The sequence below is a fragment of the Morchella sextelata genome, assembly GCF_020137385.1.
Source record: "Morchella sextelata strain SCLS chromosome Unknown scls_14, whole genome shotgun sequence".
In the NCBI taxonomy this organism is placed as follows: Eukaryota; Fungi; Ascomycota; class Pezizomycetes; order Pezizales; family Morchellaceae; genus Morchella; species Morchella sextelata.
Window position 1 is genome coordinate 1711163 of NW_025408629.1, and position 26758 is coordinate 1737920.

The 26758-nt window shown below is 48.2% G+C and overlaps 3 protein-coding genes across 3 annotated transcripts; all 3 read right to left on the reverse strand.

Moving 5' to 3' along the window:
* Nucleotides 1-2266: 2266 nt before the first annotated feature.
* On the reverse strand, nucleotides 2267-6587 carry H6S33_003320 (uncharacterized protein; the record flags this gene model as incomplete). Its single annotated transcript, XM_044834697.1, has 11 exons — nucleotides 2267-2591; nucleotides 2650-2744; nucleotides 2852-3077; nucleotides 3128-3301; nucleotides 3378-3448; nucleotides 3689-3879; nucleotides 3946-4282; nucleotides 5030-5156; nucleotides 5346-5437; nucleotides 5525-6018; nucleotides 6373-6587. Coding segments are annotated over 11 exons (2347 nt in total), but the record flags the coding sequence as incomplete, so codon positions are not given.
* A 9979-nt stretch (nucleotides 6588-16566) lies between these two features.
* On the reverse strand, nucleotides 16567-17319 carry H6S33_003321 (uncharacterized protein; the record flags this gene model as incomplete). The annotated part of the gene is made up of 1 exon (XM_044834698.1): nucleotides 16567-17319. The coding sequence occupies one exon, from the start codon at nucleotides 17317-17319 to the stop codon at nucleotides 16567-16569; it is 753 nt and encodes a 250-aa protein (XP_044692528.1).
* Nucleotides 17320-23147: 5828 nt separating this feature from the next.
* On the reverse strand, nucleotides 23148-25784 carry H6S33_003322 (uncharacterized protein; the record flags this gene model as incomplete). Its single annotated transcript, XM_044834699.1, has 3 exons — nucleotides 23148-24136; nucleotides 24224-24500; nucleotides 24588-25784. The coding sequence occupies 3 exons, from the start codon at nucleotides 25782-25784 to the stop codon at nucleotides 23148-23150; spliced, it is 2463 nt and encodes an 820-aa protein (XP_044692529.1).
* Nucleotides 25785-26758: the final 974 nt, after the last annotated feature.

Here is a 26758-nt window from a genome sequence, read left to right on the forward strand (position 1 = left end):
AAGCTGCGAGTCTTGGGGTATCACTCGGGAGCCTGGTCAAATCTGCTGTTAATCTCGTCTGATCAAAGGTTTCACGGCGAAAATGAGGTATCAAGAGAGGTCCTCCTATCAAAGAGTTGTGTAATGATCTCTCTTCCGAGCCCTCCTATGGCTCTGGAACCCTTGATCGACCTTTTTTTATGTGGTTAGCGAGTTGATCAGGGTTAGGGTTAGCGGGGACACAAACAACTCCCCTTCAATACAAAGCCCCAGGAAAGAGCTTCAGGAAAGAGCCGTGCGTAAATCATTGTAACAGAACAGTGCTTACCTGGCCAATCTGCTGCTCGATAATTGTTTTGAAATTGGATATAGCTTTTTTTCTATCTATAGACATTTGCATCAGAACTCCCATAGTCTATAGGTTATCGATTTTCTCTCTGCAGCTATCTTTGGGAGGGAAGCCACGAAAGAAATCTTATGATTGCTTCAATAATGTTAAAGATACAGATCGTATACATACAAACCACAATTCATAATACGTATGGGGGGATCCGGAGGTAGAGATCTACAGACCGGAGAGGTGAAACTGTTTCAGTAGAATCGGGCAAAAGGAAAAAAAGGCTGGTTCATGGGTAGACTTCTAGTACTATAAAGATCTCTATCAAACTTTCCACTATGGAATGAGAAGTCTATTGACTGGTTGAAACAAGTCTTATCCTTCATGTGACCCCTACCAAGCCTCCATTAGATACCTTCACTTGCTATGTGAAATCTCCGCCACTAAATATACTTAACCACCCTTAAGCATAGTTCTATAGAGATAAAACTACCACGATTAGATTTGTAAATAAGGATTCAATTGTATTAGTGAGTCATTACGGAGTAGAGGAGAAGGCTAGCTTTCGCATCTGGACTTTGTTGAAATTCAAAAGCGAGAATACATATATTATTTTCTTGTATCTCGCTTCCTTCTGAGTACTTTACTAGATATGTATTGGATCTTTTAATCTAGTAGTTCACCTTATATATAAAGTGAAATGCCATATATCTTTGAATTACACGATGTTTTTTTAGCTGGGTCCTAGTGTAGTCCATGAGCCAGCTCGAGTCTAGCCGGGATATAAGCTCGAGCTGGCTCGGCTTGTGGGAGGCAGAGGCTCACAAGGCTCGAGCTTTGGTGACAGGCTCATAAACTGACTCGAGCCTGTGATCAATGATATAAAAAACAGGTTATCCGTAGAACAAGTCTAGTAAAATAGCAGATATAAGCTTCATTTCATGGGTTAATACTGTGAAAAAGATTAATTATTCAAGTGAACACTCTTGTGGGTAGAAATCCCCTTTTTGCTTCCTTTATGGCTTCTAGAGCCTAGTTCAGAGTGAGCAAATTGAGCTTGAGGTAAGGCTCGAGCCTTAGAGAAAATGGCTCAAGCCGTCTCAGGCTCGCTGGAGGGTGAGACTCACTGGGCTCGAGCCGAAAGTTCGAGGTTAAAGCTCGAGCCAGGCCGGCTCATGGACTACACTACTAGGTCCACCCATAAGAAAGCGAGGATTAGGGTTAAGTGTAATGTGTTTGAAACTGATCCAATAATGTAGCAGAAGATACAGAGGAAAGGATCTTCACCCAAGAGCTATTACCAACCGTTTTGGAATCAGTATAGAATGTGTTAACATCAGCAAGCCTGCAGCCTTCATCAGACACCCGAGGCGCTCAGGGTGCTCAGGGCACTCGGTAGGTAAACTACGTCTCCAGAGATACGGCAAGTGCTCCTGTTGAGTTCTGGCGTATGGTTGTCCGCCCCTGCGCACACTAGTCCGCCCAAAGTGCCCCGACACCTAATCCTAGCGCTCGTCGCAACCCGGACGTCAGTTCGGTTGCCAGAGAATGCCAGTTGCTTACTTGTATATCCTGACTGCTACTGGAGCACTCCCGACTACTCCTGCAGCACTCCCGACTGCTCCAGCGGGCCCTGAGATAGAATAATTGCCCTGACCCCTCCTGACTTTGCCGGATCGGGTGCTTTGAAACCTGGTTCACGCCCGACGTACCGATTCCTATATGTCCGCACCCCATTCTCTCCAGGCATACACCTCTCTACCGTATCAGCCTCTGGTCTTCACAATTCTACCATGAGATTACCAAAACATCACTCGCACGACGATCTCTACTGCCTCCAGAGCACTCGCGACTGCACTTTTAGAATTGGTCCATTCAACACCGTGATCCTCCACCTAATACTAAAACAATATGCTATTTGACACCCTAACGAACCCTAATACAATATACGGAAAAGAACAAATCCCCCACTATCTTCCTTAGCACTCGCGATTGTTGTACACATCCTTACTCCTCCCCCTTTGTATTCTCCCACTATAGGTAATTCGGGCTCCTCTTCTTCCTCCTCCCCCTCCTCTTCAGTGTCAACGCCACGAAGTTGGGCATTAATCACTTCGTCCTGGGCACTGTCGGAACCAACCCGACCTTTTGGAGCACTTGTGGGTATTCTCCGAGCATTTCGGAATGCGGCAAGATCCGCAGCCAGCGCTTCATCGTCCTCGCTAAAACCCTCCTCCGGTATCACCTCAATAGTTACCCCCTTTTTATCTCGTATCTATTAGGGTTAGCATTTAGAATACCACTCGCATTACCGGCATCTAGAAGTATCATACCTTTTCTCGAAGGTTATCTTTGATTACCTCCAAGGTGGCCTCCTGGTTCAATTTACTTCTCCCCTTCCAAGTGTTGCTCATCCTGTTGAACGTTTCTACTCGAGTTTGGATGTCAGCTCAGCAATCCCATATAGCCCTAGGAGCATCCGCCATTGCTCCCAAGGCACTCGCCATATCAACGTGGGCATCGGGCCATACTTACTCACGACACTCTCATTCTGCGACTGAAAATTATCAGGCTTCAAGTAATTCCCTGTTGACAACGCCCAAGTGCCGTGCCAGATCGCCGTCGATATCAGGCAAATAAGGGTAGTGGTTATCCACTGTAGAAATTCGGGATCCCTAACCCCTCGAATTCTTACCGCATCGAAGTATTTAAAATACAATATATGGATAATTTCAGGAGCCAGAAAGCGCAGTTGGTAGGTCTAGAATCTGTCAGTGGCTATCCCGAGTGCTCTCTGGGCATCCATCATACCTCGTAATGCTCTTGCGGGCTCAAGAAACGATCATTCTTCAAAAGGTATTCCACCTGGGCCGCCCTTGCCTCAGGCCCCACAAGATTTCCAAGCCCATATATTGTAGAGTCTGTCAGGCCCCCTTTCACCTTGTGCATCAAGTTGGAACGGACACGGGAGTGCAGACTTCTGAGCTATTGTTCTCAATTATATTTCCAGAGCACTCGTAATCTCTCTGGGGGCACTCGTAATCCCTTTGGGGGCACTCACCTGTTTAATAACAACCTCATCAAGGTCTACTTTACACTCCACTTGGTGACTTGCAGTTGCCCACATGCTCACTACCACTATCGAAAGTCTTGCTGCAGGTGGAAAGGGCTCATATAGAAGAGTATGCTACCCGATTAACATGCTACACCCCTTCTCAATTCTCTGAGCCTGCACTGACAGCACATTTGCACTCCTAGAGTTAGGGACCACAGACCTCCAAGTCAATTGGCTCGAAGGAATATCACCAGTGTTCTCAAAGACGTCGTGAGTATCCTCCGGAATACTAATCTCGCTTCCCGGAATCTAAATACCATCACTTTCTGGCATCGGAGCACTCTCGTCCTCCTCCCTAGATGAGGGAATGTACTCGAATTCGTAGACTCTTTGCGATCGACCTTGACCGTGAAGTTGGCTTGAAGGAATCTGATGACTGCTCACTGGGATGTCGGGAGTGCTCTCTGGGATGCATTCTGGCTGGGTGCTGGAGTGGGTGCTGCTCTCCCTTGTTTACGTATTACTTTCGCGCCCCATCGAGTTCTCCTCTGAATCGTGGGCCACTAATACTTACATGTTAAAAAGCATCAATGAGCGAGATAGAGTCGAACCTGTACCACGTCCACCGATACGTCGGAAGAAGCAATCACCTCCGCTACCATGCCAGTTGGTTTCCTCCGAGCATTGCCCACTGATCTGGCAGTAGTTGGTTGAATTGTATGAGGTCTCTTTCCAACAGTCTGACACATCTGGGTGGAAGATTGGGGGGGCTTGAGGTTCATCCTCCGGTTCATCCTCATCCCCCTCAGAGCTCTCATGGTCATTCTCCGGAGCATCATCATAGTCTGAGTGGCTAGTATCAACTATTTCTTCCATCTCAGGCGCCTCAATTGCCTCAGGCTCCTCCTGCGCTTCAAAATTGTCAGTATGATCCGTGGGGAGATGAAATTCTACCCTCCGAGGAATACTCCTCCCAGTCGGGGTTTCGGAAGAACGGAGAAGACCCTTCCGAGCTATTTGGATTGCGGTGGTCGATTGACTACTCCGAGTGCGGGCTGGTAGTGGAGTCAATGGTCGGTAAGATATCTCAGACTCATCAGTCTCTCCATCCTCTTCAGGTCGTGATGGGAGTCATGGGTGCTTTGGTGCAGGAGGTGCTGTACTGGAGGAGCACTTGGTGGGAGCCATTCTGATGACTGGTAGGAATATCTGCAGTGCTCTAGAAGCACTCGTGATATCTTTAATTAGAAATCAATTCTTGGCGAGAAAATTTGCGCCGCTAATCTTCATACGGTAGGGATCATCCGGTGTTACCGTTATTTCCGCACTCAACCGCATCATTTATCATCACTCGTTTTACTGCACTTTCTGAAGCGGTAACGAGTGCTCTGAGAGCAATCAAGGAGTTTGATTCGACTTTGAAATAAAAGCAATGCAATTACTACCTGGACTAATCTAATCTAATCTAATCTAATCTTATCCGGTATAACTCATCCATTGATATACAAAGGGAAACCCAAAACACCAAATCGTACCGCACCTCAGCAGCTATCGCGAGTGCTCAGAGAGTAATCCTAACAACTATTAAAAGGTTAGTGACAATTCCGCAGGAAGGGAAGTTAGAGATTATACCAAAGGGAACTAATGATGCCCGCCACCATCACCACCACCACCACCACCACCACTATCACCACTACTACCACCTCCACCACCTCCAGCATCAGCAGCTGGGAGTGCATCAGCAGCTCTCTTGGCTGCTATCCCGGCAGGTGTCCAGATCGTCCCCTGTAAGAAGTTTGGGTCAGCAACCCTGACACCCAAAGGATACTTCCTAAGTTATTTGGGGTCTAAATCGTCGATAGCATCCTGCTGTCTATCGCGACGCCTAACAAGAGTCTGAATTAGCCTTTGATTACTAGTATCAGTTCTAGGCATATAAACCCTCAGTCCTTTGGCATTTATTCGGTGCTTTACCTCCTCGTAATCCGAATCCTCTGCAGGAATATCGATCACGCTATAATCATCTTCCTCAACATGAGGGAAAGCTGGGTTCAACGGAGGGGATTCTGCACCACCCAGGTTAGCACTCACGCATGCTCTGTGGAGGACCGTCAATATCCTCCGAGGCCTGGCATTGCTGTTCCACAACCAACCTTCGAGCTCCTCTGAATCCGTAATTTGTACCTCCACTGGCCGAACGGGAGGAACAGCTGCCGGGGGGACGTTCTCAATTGCTCCCCAGATAGTCCTTACTGCTCTGCCAGGTGCTGTATACTTCAGGATCAAGTTGCATAACTCGGGGAAGGCTATCTTGGTCAAAGTTCCGATAAATGGAGGTTGGTTCAGGGGATCATTCCAGTCATAAGTAGGTGGTGGGACGAGGATAAAGAATGCACCTATAGCATCGGGGTCCACTATGGAAACCATTATGAAAGGTCGCACGAGCTCTGTAGGTGCTACATGCTCTTTCCCTTTGCGAGAGCGTCTTCTGGCTGCCTTACCACCGCCGGCATCATCATCATCACTATCACTGGCAGCATCTTTGAACTGACGGTCTCCCTGTCCCCTTGATAACTTATCCTTCATACCAACAGTGGCGATGAGCCACTGTAGAGCACTCGCCAGTGCTCTACGGGTATCGGAGTCACTCCCAGTCCAAATTAGCAGAAAATCATTGAGGGAGGGCAGGTTAATTAAATAAAGGCATAGGGCATTAAACACAGGCAATCCGGAGGTGTTTTTATCGACCCAACCTACATTTTGCATTTCTGCCTTTAGGCGGTTGGGGATGCTGGTGTACACTTTAGGTAGGTTGAGTACATCTAAATTCATTTTCGCTTTGCTTGCTTGAGTCATCTTAAATGCTCTCGAGCTCGAGGATATCTCTTGAACACTCAGGGATGTCTCTTGTACAATCGGCGATGGCTAAGGTCTAATTCTTCTCTGTCATACTGGTGAGGGGTGGTCTATTAGTTCGGATGGGCTTGCAATAGAAAACAACCGAGAGGGGCATCGGGGCTTGAATGGAGAGGTCTCCGGTGCAATAGCATGCAGTGGAGCACTGACTGGTGCTGATGAGGGAGTAGTAGAGCCTGCTGGGCCTGTTGAGCGGCCTGTTGCTGAGCCTGTTGCTGGGCCTATTGCTGCTGGGCATGTTGAGTGGACTGAACTAGACTTGGACTGAGTGAGAACTTGACCTGGGACTATTATACCCATTTCTGATGGGGTGAACTCAGGGTTAAGGTTAGCCCCCCATCACCAAAAACAGGGAGACCCCTATAGTATGCAGTTCTACGTGCCGTACAGTCCCCTTCAGGCACTTCTCCTTTGATATATAGGGGGCGTACGGTTGACTTGCTTTTGCCTCCTAGAACAAGCGTCGTGAGGCGGTTGTTCTACCTGTATGGATGCATTGCGTTCCGACCCAACGCAGATTTGCCCGCACAACACATACAAATTCGCAAGGCTTCAGTACCCTATCGGCTACAGCGCGCACCTCCACAGTCCGCACTTTCATAGGCCGCAGCTCCACAGCCCGTATCTCTACCACCGGCTCCCCGCGAACAAATCTAGCACCACCACATGCACCAAATTGACACCTCCGCCAGCACCAAATCAAGCATCAAGGCTGCAGCGATTCATGCACCAAACAGGCAGCGATTCTGCTTGAAATCATGCATCAAATAGGCAACGATTATACCTCCAAATCATGCCCCAAATAGGCAACGATTCTGCTCCAAATCATGCACCAAACAGGCAGCGATTATGCACCAAATGATTCAACGATTCTGCAATGAATAGGGCATACAACGACAGGTATTTGCACGCCTCTGCCACCATATCGAGACATCGCCCCCTCCCACCACTACGGCCTGCAGAACTGTCGACACCTGAAAGGAATCAAGTGAAGCGTAAATAAGGTTAGCTAGGGTTAGGTTTAGTTAGGTTTCTAGTAGTGGAATGTCGGACAGGATTTTGAGGTTGCCCGGGAACTGTCGCCCCACAATTCCGGGCTCCGTGGCTATGGGTCGAACAGGACGACCCGAGTCCATTCCCATCATCAGGTATGCGCGTACAGGGGGTCGTGGTCGTGATTGCGGGGGCGGAGGTGGTGGTTGGGGGCTGTTGAGTAGGGTAACTCACTGTGAGTTTTGGCAACCCGTCCTGGTTCACTCCCGGCGCCGCCACTCACCGGGCGAGTACAACGATCGATGACTGCATGGCATTGAACGCACCGTCTCGAGCCCACGATCATGACGGCGCTCGAAATTCAATGATGCCGCGTTTCCCCATCCTCTGCTTCGATGGAATACATATATTTCGGATTCTGAACTCCGGATTACCGCATTGGGCGAATCCCACTATTTGTCTCCGCTGTCTTCTTACGCTCTGGGATACTTTACTCCAGGTCACGGCTTTACTAAGTTTCAACGCTCGTAACCCTAACTACCCACATCCAGGTTCCAACCACCACCAAATACACATTGATGTATTTCATTTTTACCGAAGATTGTATTTTGTACACATAATTAAACCAGATTTGAGCGCTCATAACCCTAACTACCCACATCCAGGTTCCAACCACCACCAAATTCACATTGATATATTTCAGATTGCCGAAGGTTGTATTTTGTACACGTAACCAAACCAGATTTGAACGCTCATAACCCTAACTACCCACATCCAGGTTCCAACCACCACCAAATACATATTGATATATTTCAGATTACCGAAGGTTGTATTTTGTACACGTAACAAAACCAGTTTCAACGCTCGTAACCCTAACTACCCACCACCAGGTTTCAACCACCATCAAATTCACATTGATGTATTTCGTTTTGACCGAACATTGTATTTTGTACACGTCACCAAACCAACTTTCAATGCTCGTAACCCTAACTACCCATAACCAGGTTCCAATCACCACCAAATACACATTGATCTACCAACAAAATCCGCTTTCAACTCTCGTAACCCTAACTACCCATAAGCAGGTTTCAACCACCACCAAATACACATTGATGTACTAACAAAATCCGCTTTCAACGATCGTAACCCTAACTAGCTGTAAAAATATGGCATTGCGAAATCGGTTATGTATGGTAATTACTCATGTATAAGGAATGACTCATAGTTGGAATAAGGAGGCTTAGCGCTAGGATTATGTAATCAGGGGATCACGTGGTACTAAGAACTATATGTATATAAGGAGCAACAAACTCCCACAGTTGTCGCTGGAACTCAGCGGCGCACTAGTATCTTCTTCACACTATAAACATAGTCCTCACAAAGGTCACGTGTTCAACCCTCCTCAAGTCGTCTATTCTCCCACACTCCAATTCACTGGTTATAAGCCAGGGTTCTGCCAAATAGAATCCGCACTACACCATCGCCACCTCGCTTAACTCAACAACACTTCATACAACATCATGCCTTCAGGTGGAGAATCGTCATCCAAGGCTGCTGAGACTAAACCCTCAGAGACCACAGCCACCAGTAACATTCGTCTCAAGTTTGATAGACTCCCTAAACTACATGGCAATCCAACTACCAAACTTGGGCGAGTGCCTGGAGGATAACGTTCGATGCTGTAGACTGGTGGGAAGCGTTGAGCATCGAGAACCCTACCGAGAATGACACCGAACTCAGGAAAATCGAGATAAAGAAGGCTCGTAAACAAATGCACAGCCTTCTCATCTCTGCTGTATGTGAAGAAATATAACCAACAGTCGTCTTTGCCGAAAATGCATTCCATGCATAGAAGGCGCTCAAAGACCTCTACGATCATGTCTCACTCAACACCGCGATCACCCTCCTCAGCCACGTCCTAGATACGAAGATGCAAGAAGGTGGATCACTGAACGAGCATCTCGCGACTTTCGATGCGAACTGGAATACTCTCAAGTCCAGATGCCAAAGCGCAGACCACAAACTCGCTGAGGCTCTCCTACCCTTCACCAAATCCAACGAAGCCATAGCGGCATTCCTCCTAAGCTCGCTATCCAAATCGCTGAGCAACGTCGTCGACAACATCCAGACCAAACAGGATATTACCTATGAAGACGTACGCCAACGACTACAAAACCTGAATGAGGTAGCCCCTCAAACAGGGAACAAAGTACTCCATACTAGGAGTACTACAAGCGACAAGGAATGCACCTGGTGCAAGAAAAGGGGCCAGCCTTACAAAGCCTACGAGTACACGGATATCACGGGGACTATAGGCGATGGACTATGATGCCAAGGATTACAACCGAAGCGAGAACGTAGTAGAAGAGATTCGTGACTATGGACTATGAGGTGGTTCAATCCTGATCCGAGATCCAAGATGAGCCCTATGACGTAGCGTAGAACAAAAGTAATATTCGTGGAATAAATACAGAAGAAGAAGAAGAAACTTATATTGCTTTGAAGTACAAGACTTATCGCACGCCGACCCAACCACCTCAAACACGAACCGAACAAAAAGAAAGAAAGGAAAAACAACAAACGCAAAACACAAACGAACAAAACAAGAACAAAGCAAGCACAAACACAAACAATAACAAGGAAATTCCAGAACGACACTTCGGCCAGAAAACCCAACGACAAGGAGAAATAGCATATCTCAGCGGACTCGAGCGCTGGATCCATCAAGACAAAATAAAACAAAATTAAAGAGTAAAAGGAAACCACCCTTCCTAATCCCGTTCCTGATCATTTTCTTCCATCCCCTCTTCCAGGTCCGCCTCCGCCTCCGCCGACTCGTACCATTTCGAGAGTTGAGATTGTTTTGCAAATTGTAGGATGAGGTCCGTTCTCAGGTTTGTAAACATCCAGTTTTCCCAGGTCATCGCTCCGGGGATCTTCTCTATCAGAGGGGTGCGGATTCGAGCCCACGCTGGGCATTCCATAAGTATGTGTTTCGCCGAGTTTTCCATACCACACTGGCATGGTTCGGGGTCTGTATGTACTGCGTGTTTGTCGATTCGGGTGGTTTGGCACCGGATTCGAAATACCTTTTTTGCTTCCGTAAGGGTAAGTTTCGCTAACTTGGGGGGGGGGCGGAATTCCCCCCGGTGGTGGTAGTTCGGTATTGATTGTGTGTTCCATTCTTCCAACAGGTGGTCGCGTAGTAGTTTATTTTGGTTCCACTTATCTCTCGCATTTCCGGGGGTCTGGTATGGGAGTAGTAGGGAGGCGATTCGGTGTAGGCCTGTTCCTTTGATATTTGCTTCTCTGTATGGGAGGAGCTCGATCAGGGATTCGTTGTTGGGGTGGGTTGCCTCGGTGCAGAGTATTCTGGTTCCGTACTTTCTTGAGCGATATGTCAGGAGATGTTCTAAGGGGGGTAGGCCTGCTTCTCGGAGGAGTTTAGCTCTTTTGGTCCATCGTGGTAGGCCGGTGATGATCCGGGCCGCTTCATTATATAGTGGTTCGAGGGATCTTATAATGTGGTCTGCGCCAGTCCACCAAGCCTCGGATCCGTAGAGTAGGCTCGGGAGGAAGCCTTGTGTTATAATGTGATGGATTGTTTTAACCGTTATGCCTGGCAGGCGGGCTGTGTAACGAATCTGGTGGAGGGCTTTGAGGCCTTTTGCGATCGCTGCTTCGATGTGGGGCCGGAAGGAGAGGGTCGGATCTATCCAGACTCCTACATATTTCAGCCTTTCCTTGGGGTGTATATTGATGTTGTTAATTTTGACCGGAAGTCGTGGTTGTTGTGTGGATGATGTGGTGGGCCGGAAGAAGATCAGGTCGGATTTATCCGGGTCGTATTTAATTTGGAGTTGCTCAGCTTTTATTAGTCTCTCTCTCATTCGTTCCTCCATTCTCTTGATTGTGAAGCCTGGTGTTTTGGATATTTGCACCAGCGCATCGTCATCGATGTAAGTAGTGTCCATCTCTTTCGGGCTGCTTGTTGGGTCCAGGATTACTCCAGCATAGATCATAAATAGCACCGGGGACATGGGGCTACCTTGCGGCACTCCAGAGTCATAGGGCTGTGGCTCTTCTAGCTCATGGTTGAATTGGAACTGTAGTTTTCTGCCTGTATTGAATTCCTTGCACCATTCTGTTAAGTAGGTAGGAAATTTTTGTTGTTGCATGATTTCCGCGAGGAGTAGGTGGTCGACGCAGTTAAATGCTCCTTGGATATCATTGGTTAGGATCGCTGGCCTGTCTCGCCGAGCGACTCCGGTACTGTTTTTCAGTAGTAGGTTTTGTTGTATTGGTGTTAAGGTTCACAGCAGGGCGTCGATTGCCGAGATGGTTGGTCTTCCTCCAAATTGATTCGCTGAGAGTGTGCCTAGAATTTCTCCAGCGGTGCAGAGTCTTTGGGCCACTATCTTCTCCAGGATTTTGCTGAAACATTGTAGAAGGGAAATGGGCCGGTAGGCTTTTGCTTCATGATAGTTCGCTTTACCGGGTTTCGGGATCGGGATACACTTAGCTATTTTCCATGCCGCTGGGTGTACACCGTGCCGGAGCATGGCGGAGAACATGTCTTGGATCAGAGTTGTATTTGCTTTGACTATTGCTTTAATAAAGGTGTAAGGAATGCAATCCGGGCCGGTCGCCGAGTGCGCTGGACAGGAGTCGATTGCTTTATTAAGTTCTTCGGGGGTGACTATGTCGAAGGTGTTGCTAAGGTCAAAAGAAGGGGGTCTAATGTTTAGGGGGGGGTGGTCGGGGGACGTCCGTTTTGAGGGGAAAAGTTGGGCTCTTAGAGCTTGACACTTCCCCGCAAACGTTTCTTCACCTTGTATTGTTGGTATGATTGTGTCTCTTCTTCTTCCTGCATTCAGGATTCTCCAGACCTCACTCCCTTTCGCCTCGTTCATCGTCTTTTCCCGCTGGTCCGCTTTTGCTTTCCGGATCATGACTGTCCATTCTCTGCATGCCTTCCGGTGCTCCTCCGCGTGGTTGGGTTTCTTTGTATTTCTCGCCTTCCCTTCTGCCGCGTTTACCCTTGCCTTCATTTGTTTCATTGCCTCTGACCACCAGGAGTTGGCTCTTACTCCTTCCTTCGAGAGTGGTGTTACTATAGTGATTGTTGCCCTGACCAGTTCTAGGAAGAAGTCGACGGTTTGTTCCGTATGTTCCTTGGTTTCCCATGCCTCTGCAGGGAGAGAAATGTTTGACATATGGTTCTCCAAGAGCTTCCAGTCTGTTTGTCGCCACATCCGTCTTGGTACGAATGGTGGTTTTTCCAAGTGTAAGTGAACGGAGGTTCTCCCGTGGTCTGAGCCCGCTCCATAGGGTTCAGTGCTCCATCGTAGATTATGGTCGAGAGTTGGGCCTTTTACAAATGTAAGGTCGATAATTGTAGGCCTTTTCCCTCTGTCTCTGGGGAAGTGCGTAAAGACGCCTGGTTCGTTCAGGAGGGTCAGTTTCTGTCGGGTTATCCATTGTTTTAGCCGTGCACCGTTGGCGCGGTCTGCTCGGATGTTGTTTCTGTATTCATGTGATGTTACTCCGTACCACAATTGGTGATGGCAGTTGAAGTCTCCCATTACTAGGCAATTGTCGAGGGTTTGGATTGTTTTTGCTATTTGGGCAAAGGGGCCACTTCGGCCTGGGGAGTATATATTTAGGATTTGGGTTTTCTTGTTTTGGATTTCTACCGTAATCGATACTATGAAATTATCGTGTGTGTAGTGGTGTTTTGGTTTGAGGTTGGCATGTTTGCGGACGTATGTTGTACATTTTGTATTGGTGTTGCTGGCCGTAAAGATATAAAAGAGATTTGATTCTGGTGGATATCCCTCTGCTGAGGTCCATGGTTCTTGTAATAATAGGAAATAAATACTAGAGTCTGTTTCCGCTTCTTCTACCGCCGCCTTGGTGATAAGTTCGCTCCGTGCACAATTGAGTTGGTGTGCGAGCGCGGTGGTTCGAGGCCTAAGCATTATTTGTCATGTGTTGGTCGTCTTCGGGAACGGGTGTGGCTCCGACTGGGGCGGTGGCTGGTACTTGAACTATCGGATGCAACTCTTGGATGGGTGCGGCCGGTAGGTCTTGAGCGGGTGGGGCGTTTTCCTTTCCTTTGTTGAGGAATCGGCGTTTGACTCTTTCGGGGCATGCTGGGTCGGAGGCCTTATGGATTCCTTTACAGTTCAGACATCTGATTGGGGTGTGAGTGCATCTGTATCCTCCCTGGCATTGATTGCATGGGTGGAAGCTGGTGAGATGGTCTCCGGCACAATGACCGCATCTCCCACTGTTTTTGCATTTCTCCTGGCGGTGACCGTATTCGAGGCACTTCGCGCATTGGGTGTCTGGGAAGGTTGGGAGGAAGGCCTCAATGTGGCAGCTTCGATTAAAGAGGGATAGGAACTTAACTCCTAGTGTTTCCATTGTAACTTGTCCTGGGAACGCGATGACCATTGATGAGTGGGTTTTCTCCATTCGAGTCTCTGCTCTGGAGATCCAGCGGGGAATCTGGGCAAGTTGGAAATTATCTCCATAATTGCTTCTAATTTCGGATGCTACCAGTTGTCCTGCCTCGACGCCTTCTCCGACCGTTGTAGGGATTCCGTGAATAAGGAACTTTGACCATTTGGAGTTTGCCCGGATAATGGCGACTGGTACTTGTAGGGTGAGGAGAGCCTCCTCAATTTCTTTGGCATATTCCATTGCCTTTGTTGCTGGGGTGACAAACTTTGTTTCCAGGATAAAGTTGTCCTTGGGTGTTCTCCTTGCTGAAATGAAGTGGCAGGATTCGTCCTGAATTCTTGCATTGACTAGGGTCCTGATCTCGGAGGGATTGACGTCGGATGGGGCAGTGGTTTCAACAATATTTCTCTGTTGATTTTGGTATATTCTGGCTTGAAGAGAGGGTCCGCTTTTGGCTTTGCGTACTTCTTTCTTCTCTCAACAACCTGGAAATTTCCTTGAGCAGGACTGGGTGCCGAGGCCACGGCGGCCCAGGTGCCTGCTTTCCATCCACGGGGTGGGGCTTGTTGGGGGGGTGCGGGTAGGGGGGCCTGAGGAGCTGCCTGAGGCGCTGCTTGGGGAACTGTTTGGAGGACCGCTGGAGGGGGCATTCTCTGTCCCTGCGGTTGTTGTGGTTTTCGCTGTTGTTGCTGTTGTTGCTGTTGATAGTTTTGTTGTGGTTGCTGCGGTTGTTGCGGTTGTGGTTGTTTGTTGAGGAGAAGATGGATCGCTGAGTGCATATTGGTAATCATATTTGTCTGCGCCTCGATTTGGTGCTTCAGTGTATCCACTGTTCTCCGGAGTGTAGTTGTTTGCTCTTCGAGGATTTCAATCCTGTCGGAGGGTGGGCAGATTCGGCTGGTGGCATGTCTGATGGCCCAGGTAATATAGTTCAGGTCCGTCTGGGTGTGAGTGTCCTGGGGAACAACGCTCGGGTAGAGGTAGTCAATTCTCGGTTGGTATGGGTCGTTGTAGTCGGATTCTGTTGCGAAGGTCGAGGAGAATTCCTGTTCTTGAGCTCCGGATGGGGTTGGGTCGGGAACCTGGGTGTTCCTGTTCTGCGAGGGGGCTGTCCCTTGCTGGGAAGACTGGGTGAAGAAGGATTGGAGCGAAGCTTGCTGCGACATAACTGAATGTCCAGTTCTTCTGGCGGCGTAGAGTGATGTTTCGGATAGGTTTCTTTTCCTTCCTTTCGGGAGGTCAAGGCTGGAGAATTCTTCGCTGGAAGCCAGTTTTCGTAGGTTTCTTTCGCTTGGAACAACAAAACGCGACCGTACGATCGGGGACGAAGTGGCTCAGCCTGGTATGGTATACCAGGGTAAACCGAGAGGAATAAAATAAAATGTTTTTAAAGCGAGGTTAATTGTCAGGGAGTTCGTGGCGAGCCTTAGCGAGCCGAATGAATACAGAAGAAGAAGAAGAAGAAATTTATGTTGCTTAGAAGCCGAAGCTTATCGCACACCTAACTACCCGACTACAACCTCCACCGACTAACCCGAAAGCAAAACAAAGTACAAAAACTAACTACCGCAGCTACAAGAACTACGTACATAAAATAAAAGTAAACGACGCACGAAGAGGGCGCAAATAACAAGTGGTACAGGTAAGCAGAATCTAAGCGACAACAAAGAAACCTCCCCGTAGTAAGAATGAACCCCAAACTTCTCCGTCAACTACATAAGCGAGCACAATCCTAAACGTAGTGTTCAATCGAAACGATATCATTACCAACGTTCCCGGTGTCATATCTGTGGACAAACCTTAACAGGACTGGGAAACCACGCGCACGAAGGCAGGAGAGGCCAACCGCCGCAGCGTCAGGGTGGAAGCGAGGGGGGGTGGGTCGAATGTGGGTCCTCGGGCATCTGGTTGTCAGGCAGCGAGGAGTTGAGGAGTGGTGACCGGTAGGTCAGATAAGAATGGGTGGGGTCGTCGGTCCCTGGAGCAACGGCTAAAGACTGTGCCCGAGTCGTAATTGAAGTAGTGTCCTCTGGAGGGGACATACAAAGAGGGTTGAGCCGAAGGCTCAGTAAGTATGGGGGTCGCAATCGAAGGTGCCGACCGTGTTGTGTTGAGGGTGGTCTCGGAGACCGGTTGGGTTGGGGTGAGGGGAGCGGGCCGCCTCGGGTAAAAAGGGTTGCCTGGTTAAGGCCGATAAAGAGGGGTAAGGTCACGGGACCTCGGGTAAAAAATTTGACGATAGTTTCGCGACCGAGAGGTCGCTAACTTCGCGGGCTGTCGAGCGCTTTGGCAGTAGGTTCTCGCTGACTGGAGATTACTGACAGTGTGCGTACCCAACATGTGGGATCACTCGTGCGATGAGTGAAAGTAAGGAGGGGCGAAGGCGGCTTTCGAGAGTAGCCGCTGGTTTGGCGAGGGGTGAACGGTGGACGCGTCCCGTGAGGGCACCGAACGAGCAAAGAATGGGGGGTGTCGAGCGAGGGAAGTTCAGGGACCGAAGCAATTCGAGAATCAGTATAACTCCATCTCGGGGGGGAAGAAATCCATCGCGAGCCAGAGGCGAGCGAATGAATACAGAGGTTGCGTAAAGAGAGAAGGAAAGAGAGAAAACAAATAAAAGCACGAAACAACACCCCCTTATATATCCAACGATAGTCCAATGATGACTAATACTTCCGCGTAACAGAAACAAAAAGAACATAACAGAATCCCCATTACAAATCCTAATTCCACTACACAATATCTCCTCGTCTCGTACCAATCTATTACCTGGCCGTAATACATAGCTGCCATTACAGATCACGCCCCCCTCTAAGGCCTACCTCCTGGTAGGCTTAGGCTTCCCTGGATAATGCTCGTGGAATCGTTTGACGATATCAGGTGAATGCTCAAGGTCCGATAGTGGTTGCCAGGAGGCTTCATCATACCCTCTATATCGTACCAAGTACTCAAACCTTCCTCTTCGTTTCCTCGAATCCAAAATATTTTCGACTTCCCATTCTTCCTCTCCTTCGATCTCAACCGGAGGTGGTGGCGACTGTTGTTGTCCAGGTAAAGGATTACCTGCTTCAGGAGACAATAATGAGACATGAAATACTGGATGTATTTTCATCGACTGGGGAAGTTCCAATTCGTAAGCATAGGGATTAACGATCCGCTTAATGCTATAGGGTCCAATACGTTTCCAATCGAATTTCTTGGAAGGTCGCTTCGTTAGAATTTGACGTGTCGATAGGAAAACTTTATCTCCCAAAATGCAGCGAGGGGCTGGAGTTCGATTCGCATTGGCGGATTCTTCTTGTATTCTTTGCGCTCGGAACATTTCTTCCTTTAGGAATTCCACTATCTTTTCCATCTCTCTTGCAATGCTATTAGCTTGGTCTTCCGCAGTGGTCCTACCATGTTCTAAAAGGCCAAAGGTCATTCTTGGATTTCTTCCTGAATTGGCATAAAACGGGGAGACCTTTGTTGTTTCGGAGGCATGATTGTTTGTCGCAAATTCAGCCATTGGTAACATTCGAGCCCAATCATCTTGTTGGTAGGAAACATAGCTTCGGAGATACTCTTCCATTATGGCATTGATTCTTTCCGTTTGTCTGTCTGTTTGGGGATGAAATGCAGTAGAGAATTTTGGCGATATTTCTAGACGATTACAAAGCGACTTCCAGAATTCTGCAACGAACTGTGTTCCTCGATCTGATACAATAGTATCTGGTAATCCATGTAGCTTCCAAACATTATCGATATATAGCCTCGTCTCAAGGGGGTGAGTAGCGAGTATTCCGCAGGGTACGAAGAGTGTAATAAGGGGGCGGTATGGGAACTCGTAATAGGGGTCCCACGGGACTCTAGCGTTGGTAAGGTTCGACGGGGCACGGAGGAAGCGAGGCGGTGGTCTTCTTTAAAGAGAGAAGAGAACGGTGATATTGTATAGCAGTAAACGGCGTAGATACAGAAGACGTTGCGTAAAGAAAGAAGAAGGAAAAGAACAAGAAGTACAAACATCCCCCCTTAATATACTCAAGGAAATCCCAGCGATGACAAATCCAACATGACTCATACATTAACAATCAACAGAATCCAATAGAACTCAATAGAACCTTTCTGACTAATCCAACTCTTCGTAACCCCGTTCCTCCACTAGTCGATCCATGAAAGTAGCCCCTCCCTTCAAGCGCGAGCTCCTGCGAGCCTTAACCTTAATCTTGCCTTCCAACGGTCCAGGTTTGTCGGGGTAGTGTATATGGAAGATATCGACGGCGGCGGTATTGTCGTGGTATGCGGCAGGTTCCCAGGTGGGGTCGGTATAGCCTGTCCATTTAACAAAATATTGCAGGCCACTGTGCCGTGTTTCCCGCGAGTCCAAGATTTCCTCAACTGCATATTCCTCCTCCTGCTCGACGATAACAGGTGGGGGTGGTGGTTGAATTTGCCCCGGTACAGGATCGTTTGCAGCGGGGTCTAGCAATGATACATGGAAGACGGGGTGCATCTTCATACTCCTAGGCAGGTCGACTCGATACGCATATGGCGATATAATTTCTTTAATGGGGAACGGTCCCAGCTTCTTCCAGTCCAGCTTCCGGGAGTTCCGCGCGGTTCGGATGTTTTTTGCTGAAACAAACACCATATCGCCGATATCGTACCGTGGAGCCGGCGTTCGTTTAGTGTTGACGGCCTGCTCTTGTTGATCTTGCGCCGTGCGGATGTTGGAACGTAGGTACTCATGGAGTTCTTTCATCTTCGAGGCGAAGTCTTTAGCGTTAAGACTCGGTGGGGTCCTGTCGAGCGATTTAATCGTCACTGTGAAACGGGGGTGGAATCCATAGTTCGCGAAGAATGGTGTAGCTTTAGTGGATGCGGAGACCTGGTTGTTGGCGGAGAATTCTGCCATAGGAAGCCATTTTACCCAATCGTCCTGTTGGTAAGAAACATACCCACGTAGGTATTGCTCCATCACAGCATTCAGCCTTTCGGTTTGGCCGTCGGTCTCCGGGTGGAAGGCGGTAGACATCCTTGCTTCGATGTCGAGGTGTTTACACAGAGCCTTCCAAAACTTGGCCGTAAATTGCGTACCGCGGTCGGAGGTGACGTGTGTGGGTAGCCCGTGGAGCTTCCATATGTTTCGCAGGTATAGTTGGGCGACGTCTTCGGAGTTGACAGTTGTATTACAGGGGAGGAGATGTCGCATCTTCGTTAGCCGGTCAACAACTACCATAATTGCATCGTACCCTTCACTCTCAGGTAGGCCGGTAACGAAGTCCATTGATACCTCCCGCCATGGTTGTTCGGGAATCGGTAAAGGTCGAAGTACGCCGAGTTTTCCGTGGGTATTGGGCTTGCTTCGTTGACAGGTGTGGCAGTTCCGAACGTAGCGGGCAATATAATTACGCATAAGGGGCCAGTAGTAGTCTCGACTAACGAGTTCGAATGTTTTCTCGCGTCCCGGGTGTCCAGCAGAGGCAGCGTCATGGTAAAGTTGGAGGATTCGGAGCTTAAGAGGGTCGTAATCGGGGACATATATATTGCCTCGGTAAAGCAATCGGCCTTCGACCTCGGTGCATTCGGCGAGTGATATGTCCTTTGATTGTCGTTCACCTTTATTCCGCATATCCAGTACCTTTTGTGGAAACGGGTCAGTGCTGTATCCTTCATCGAATAGTCCATGCAGTGAGGCGTTCTTTTCAGCGGGCTCGTTTGAGAAAGAACCCGCCGACAAACTTAGCTTTGCATCAAAGTTCTCCTTCTTTAATACCACTTGACTCTGATGCAATTGTCTTTCATCCCCCTCTCCAGGGAGATCTCCTGATCTTCTTGTCAACGCGTCCGGTTTCCCTCCTTGTTTCCCTGGTCGGTACTTGATGACAAAATTAAACCGTGACAGATATTCTGCCCACCGTGCTTGTCTCCGGTTGAGTTGTTTGGTGCTCATAAAGTATTCGAGATTTTTATGATCGGATATAACGGCGATTGGATGTGCAGCTCCTTCAAGTTCCGGTCGCCATTCCTCAAAAGACCGAATAATTGCCAGTAGTTCCTTGTCGTAAATCTCGTAGTTGCATTCGGCGGGGGAGTGCTTTTTTGAGAAGTATGCGACAGGTCGAAGGGTACCATTGTCATCGTATTGGGAGAGTACACCGGCAGAGACATAGTCAGATGCGTCAGTTTCCACGGTGATTTCTTTCTCGGGGTCAAAATGAGTAAGAATGGGAGCCGTGGTGAAGGCTTCTTTCAGGGCGTTGAAGGCGGTTTGGGCTTCGGGTGTCCATCCAAATGATATATCCTTACGCGTCAGTCTGGTAAGGGGAGAAGCCAGTTCCGAGAATCCACGTATAAATCGGCGGTAAAAGTTAGCAAAACCTAGAAATGCTTGCACATCCTTAACTGTTTTGGGGACGGTCCAATTCTTCACTGTCTCCACTTTTCTCGGGTCCATTTTAATACCATTAGGTTCGATAATAAGGCCGAGATAAGTGGTGCTTTGTGTATGAAATTCGCATTTCTCCGGTTTCAACAGTACTCCATTTCTTTGTAGGGCTTCCAGGACTTTTTCGACGTGTATTTGGTGTTCCTCGAGGGTGTCGCTATAAATAAGAATATCGTCGAGGTAGGCCGTACAGAACATATCGAGGTAGTCGCGAACGCAATCATTGATGAAATGTTGAAAGGTGGCTGGTGCATTGGTAAGGCCGAAAGGCATCACCGTATATTCGAAATGCCCGTAACGCGTTCGGAAGGCTGTTTTCCATTCTTCACCCTCAGCCATTCGGATCTGATTGTACCCTTGGCGAAGATCAAGTTTGGTGTACCACTTGGCTTTAGAAAGGCGGTCGAGAGTTTCCCGAATAAGTGGCAGCGGGTAGCGGTTTTTGACAGTGAGTTCGTTGAGGCCACGATAGTCGACACAGAGGCGGAGTGTTCCATCGGCCTTTTTAACAAATAGGACAGGGGCGCCGGCAGGCGAAGAACTGGCCTGAATGAAGCCTTTTTGGAGGTTGTCCTGTATGTACCGTTTAAGCACAATAAGTTCCTCACGGGACATACCATAAAGTGGCCCAAAAGGGGGCTCTTTCCCTTCCTTAAGTGGTATCTTATGATCGTAGGGGCGGCGAGGCGGCATCTCGTTAGCGAATTTCTCGTCCATCATTTCATAAAACCTCTTATACTGGGTTGGGACTCGGGTTCTCCAGTCTTCCTTAGGGGCCTCGCCCATTGTTTGATCTATTTCCTCAATAGTTGTACAAAAGATTTGGAGTTTGTCCCTTCGAGCAAAGCGACAAAGAGCAGCTGAACTGACGAAGTGGAAACGGGGCGGTGGTGCAACCCCCTTGATGGGAACGGGTATCGCGGAAGAGTTGCACTTGCGTTTGCAGTGTTCGGAGTCGAACAGTATACTGTTGTCCTTAAACCGTAATGTAACGTCATGCAATTGGAGCCAGGGGATTCCGAGGACGAGTGGGTACGAGCCGAGTTTGGTAACAAAGAAGGGGATAGTTTCGTGGTGGGAGTCGATTGATAGTGGTAGGTAGCAGAGGTGGGTAATTTGTCCGGAAGATATGGGCCGTCCGTCAATGACTTCAAGAGTGCGGGGTGAATTAAGGGGGAGAAATGGGAAGTTGTTATGGCGCGCGAATGTTTCATCAATGAATGCGAATCCGGAGCAACCGGTATCAATCAATGCGTGAGTTTGAATGGATATTTTATTGTTTATAATTTTACAAGAAGCAACAAAATGATCCCCATCCAATTTATCCTCCACAGACGATACCGAGAAGCCAGAGATAGAAAACGCAGACAAAGGAGAAACATTGGGAGGTCCCGGGCAGGGGCCATTAATCAAGCCCGGGACTACTGAAAACCCGACTCAGAGGAGGCGGGACTAGCGACCGGTGGAACAGCGGGGTCGACGGCCGTATGACTGGGTGCGAGGAGGGCGCCCCTCATAACCGGTTGATTACCACGCGGACGATTTGCAGAGGGGCAGTTGGCAAAGACATGACCGGGGTTAGCGCAGTACATGCAGAGGTTGTTGTCCCTTCGCCATTGTTTTTCCGCGGCAGAGGTTTTACGTTGTCCATTGACAAAAGTGTATCGTTGTTCGATGGCAGGACGTTGAGTGGGACGGCTTTGGAGAGCGGAGAGGTCCATTGGGGCGAGGCCTCCGGCGGTGTGAGATGGATGTGCGACAGCAGCGGGGGCGGTGAATTGTCCCATCGTATTCCGGATGGCCCGTTGTTCAGCTTTACGGCCCCGAACCTGGTTATCAATTGTCATCAACATGGTGGCATAGGCCTCGACGGTGTTAGGCCTATCCGTCCGGTATGTCATGGCGTCCTTCAGATCTTCCGACAGTCCTTCGGCCAGGGCATCGATCTTGGCTCCTTCGTTGTAGTCCAGGTATGCCACGATACGGAGGAACTGCGAGTAATAGGTGGCGAAGTCCCCTTTACCTTGCTTCAGGGCAACGAGCTGGCGACGGGCGGTACCCCGGGGGTCTGGGTCTCCAAACGAAGCTTCCAGATGGGCAACGAAGGCAGTGACGGAGGAGAAGGGGGCGGCAGGGTTAGCGTTAACGAGTGGAACGACCTGGTCAAGGGCCCTTCCTTCCAAGCGACTGACGGCATAAATAACCTTTGCTGCCTCGTTTCGGAACCGATCGTGGTTGACTTCAAGTTTCATTCGAAGTTGGGTGGTGAATCCGGGGAGCTTGGTGCGGGTGCCGTCGAATTTTTCAGGGTCTGGAAACTTTTCAGACCTGAAGGCGGGGACAGGAGCAGGTGGGGGAGCAGCGGCAACGGGGACAGCGACGGTAGGGGCGGAGGCAGCGCGGGCGACATTGAGGTCGAGGTTGAGCCGGTTTATTTGCTCCTCGAGGTTGTCAATGGTTTCGTTGGCGGCGGTGAGTTGTGTATGAAAGGTGTCCCTTTGGAGGCGGACGCGCTGGACGAGGGTGGCGATGTTGTTGAATAATTCAGTAGAGTCGGCCTCATACATCTGCCTGAATCCTTCTACATCGTTGGGTGCAGCCCATACAGGTGGGTCGGAGGTGGACATGTCGTACGGTGCGGATGACGACGCAACGTAATCTCAAGGGGGTGAGTAGCGAGTATTCCGCAGGGTACGAAGAGTGTAATAAGGGGGCGGTATGGGAACTCGTAATAGGGGTCCCACGGGACTCTAGCGTTGGTAAGGTTCGACGGGGCACGGAGGAAGCGAGGCGGTGGTCTTCTTTAAAGAGAGAAGAGAACGGTGATATTGTATAGCAGTAAACGGCGTAGATACAGAAGACGTTGCGTAAAGAAAGAAGAAGGAAAAGAACAAGAAGTACAAACATCTCCCCTTAATATACTCAAGGAAATCCCAGCGATGACAAATCCAACATGACTCATACATTAACAATCAACAGAATCCAATAGAACTCAATAGAACCTTTCTGACTAATCCAACTCTTCGTAACCCCGTTCCTCCACTAGTCGATCCATGAAACCTCGCTACTTCCCTTGAGTCCACTTCTTTGGTTGTTGGTATCAAATGTCGCATTTTGGTTAACCTATCAACCACGACCAAGATTGCATCATATCCCTCACTCTCAGGAAGATCGGTAACAAAATCCATTGACACATCCGTCCACGGTCCATCAGGTATTGGCATCGGACGAAGTACTCCATAAGGTGCATTTCGGGGCGCCTTGCTACGGGTGCACACATTGCAATTCCCAACATATTGATCGACGTATCTTTGCATCTGTGGCCAATAATATTCTCGACTTAGGAGTTCTAAGGTTTTCGCTCTACCTGGATGACCTGCCGATAGTTTGTCATGGTGTTCTTTTAGGAGCCTTAGCCGAAGATCATTATCCTCTGGTACATATAATGCACCTCGATAAAGTAGCCGACCGTTGTTATCTTCCGTACATTCGGCAAGCGAAATTTTATTCGAGTGGCGAACGCCATTCCAAAGCATGGTGAGGATCTTATTTGGAAAACTATCAACTTGGTAAGCTTTTGAAAATAACTCCTCTACAGTGGACGCTCCTTCAGCGGATTCATTTGACAAAGAACCCGCGAACAAACTTAGCTTTGTACTCAAATCTTTTCGCTTCAAAATCACTTGACTCTGATGCGTCAACCGTTCATCCCCCTCTTTAGGTAGATCACCTGATCTTCTAGTCAATGCATCTGGTTTCGCTCCCTGTTTTCCTGGCCGAAATTGTATAACGAAATCGAAGCGTGAAAGGAATTCGGACCAACGGGCTTGTCGACGATTTAATAATTTTGTTGTCATAAAATATTCAAGATTCCGATGGTCGCTAAAAAATTCAATTGGGAATTGAGCTCCCTCCAAGTAATGTCGCCATTCTTCAAAGCATCGTATAATTGCTAAAAGTTCTTTGTCATAGATTTCATAGTTTCATTCTGCAGGAGAATGTTTTTTGGAGAATAAAGCAACTGGAGGTAGGATTCCTTCGTCATCACGTTGAGATAGGATTCCTGCTGAAACATAATCAGATGCATCGGTTTCTATCACAATCCTCCGATCCGGATTAAAATGAACTAGTGTCGGTGCCGTTGTAAACATCTTTTTCAAAGTTTGAAATGCTTCCTCCCTGTCATCCGTCCATTCGAATTTAACATTTTTCTTGGTCAAAGCTGTAAGTGGAGCAACAATTTTCGAATATCCTAGAATGAACCGTCGATAGAAATTTGCAAATACTAGAAATACTTGAACATCATGAAGGTTCATCGATGTAGACTATTCCAAAACATCGATAACTTTCTTTGGGTCCATTCTATTCCCATTCGGGGTAAGGATTAAACCAAGATATTTCGTTTCCTGAACCATAAATTCACATTTTTTAGGTTTAAGGTGAACATGATTCTCATCAAGTACCTTTAGAACCTTTCGAATGTGTTCTTTATGTTCCGATAGAGTCTCGGAGTAGATGAGGATATCGTCTAAGTATGCTGTTACGAATTGGTCGAGATAAGGACGTAAGATATCATTGATCCAATGTTGAAATGTAGCAGGGGCATTAGCTAATCCAAACGGCATTACTGTATATTCAAAATGTCCATATCGAGTCCGAAATGCCGTCTTCCATTCGTACCCCTCCGCTATTCTAATCTGGTTATATCCCCAACGCAAATCCAACTTGGTATAATATTGTGCTTTTGACAACTTGGCTAGGGTTTCCTTTAACAGTGGTAACGGATATCGATTTTTGATTGTAATTGCATTTAGACCTCGATAGTCAACACAAAGTCGAAGGGTTCCATCGTTCTTCTTCACAAATAATATAGGTGCTCCCGCTGGTGACTCACTAGCCCGAATAAATCCTTTAGGTAAATTTTCATCAAGATATTCTCGTAGTGCTTTCAACTCGATTTGAGACAATCCATATATAGGTCCATATGGTGGTCGTTTGCCTTCTTCTAACACTATTTCAATATCATGGGACGGCCGATGTGGTGGAAGGATTGAAGCGTCATATTCTTTGAACATATGGAGACGATGTTGAAACTCCTTCGGTACTAGTTTTTGGATGTCGACGGTAGATTTTTCAATTGCTGAAACGATGACTGTATGGTATTCTGGTAAGGGAATCGAGATTCCATGAACGATAATTGCAGTTCCGCTAAGTGAACAGTGTTGGCAACAGCTCCGAGAGTCAAAGACAAGTAGATTTTCCTTTGGTCGAATCGTAACATCATGACGTCGCATCCAAGGTATTCCCATCACAATCGGATAGTGTCCTAACTTCGTCACAAAACATGGCGCAGTCTCCTGATGACCATGAATGTCCAGCGAGACATCGACAATATGGGTAATTTTTCCTGATTTGATAGGCCTTCCGTCTATAACATCTACATGGCGAGGTATTTTAAGGGGGGTCATTGTAAGATTATTGTGGCGTGCAAAAGATTCGTCAATAAAAGCGTATCCTGATGCTCCGGTATCAATAAGAGCGTAGGTGGGGATGAAAGAGTTTTTATTCTGTGAAATCGAACAAGTTACTACAAGTTGATTCCCATCCATTTCCTCCTCTGATACCGAAAAACCAGAAATACACATGCTAGAAAAATTTCTTAAACGGTCCCTGAGCTAAGCCACTTAGTGCAGGGACAAATCTTTTGCCGACTCGTTATCGCTTCCATCATTTTCCTCCACCGTCAATGCTGCTCCTCTCATTACAGGCCTTCTTGGTTGATTTCCAGTTGCCCTCGCTTGGGGACAATCCCTAACCATGTGTCCAACACCTCCGCAATAGAAACATCGGCCCTCAACTAAGCGGGCATTTCTTTCGGCACGGGAGGGGCGACGACGTCCTCCAGACAGATCCATTGGTACATCGCCTCCCGGGCGGGATGAGGGATGACTTTCAGTAACAGGTACATTGGCGACTGGGGCAGCAGCATGGGGAGCAGGAACAGGATTTACTGGTGGGGGACGAGGGGCCGAAGTAGTAGTAACATTCCAAGGTTTTTTACTTCCTCGTTTAGCTTCTGCCGCTCGACGGCGATTATCCAACCGTTGCAAAAGTGTCGCACAGGCATTTACCGTCGCAGGAGTTTCATGGTGTATCATTGATTCATCGAGTTCCGCATTAATACCTTCCATCAAAGCCTCAATCCGAGAGACTTCATCCATACCCGACTCAGCAGCATACCGTTGAAACTCAGCGAAAGAGTCGGCGAACGTTCGATTTCGTTGACGGATGTTCCGGAGGTTCCTCCTAGCCGTGCGCATCCGATCGGGGTCCCCAAAAGCAGTGTCCAAAACTTCATAAAACCGTAGCATAGAGGGCAAGGTAATACCTCCTTCCCCGACATACTGTAAGAACTGATTGGCAGCAACGCCTTCCAATCTGCTGAACGCATAGGATAATTTCGACTGTAGGGTGGGATAGCGATCGGCATTTCCCAATAGCTTGATTTTCATTTGTTGCTTAAATAGGTGTAATCTTTCTCGATCACGATCCCCCCTGAACACCTCAGGATCCGGAAGCTTTT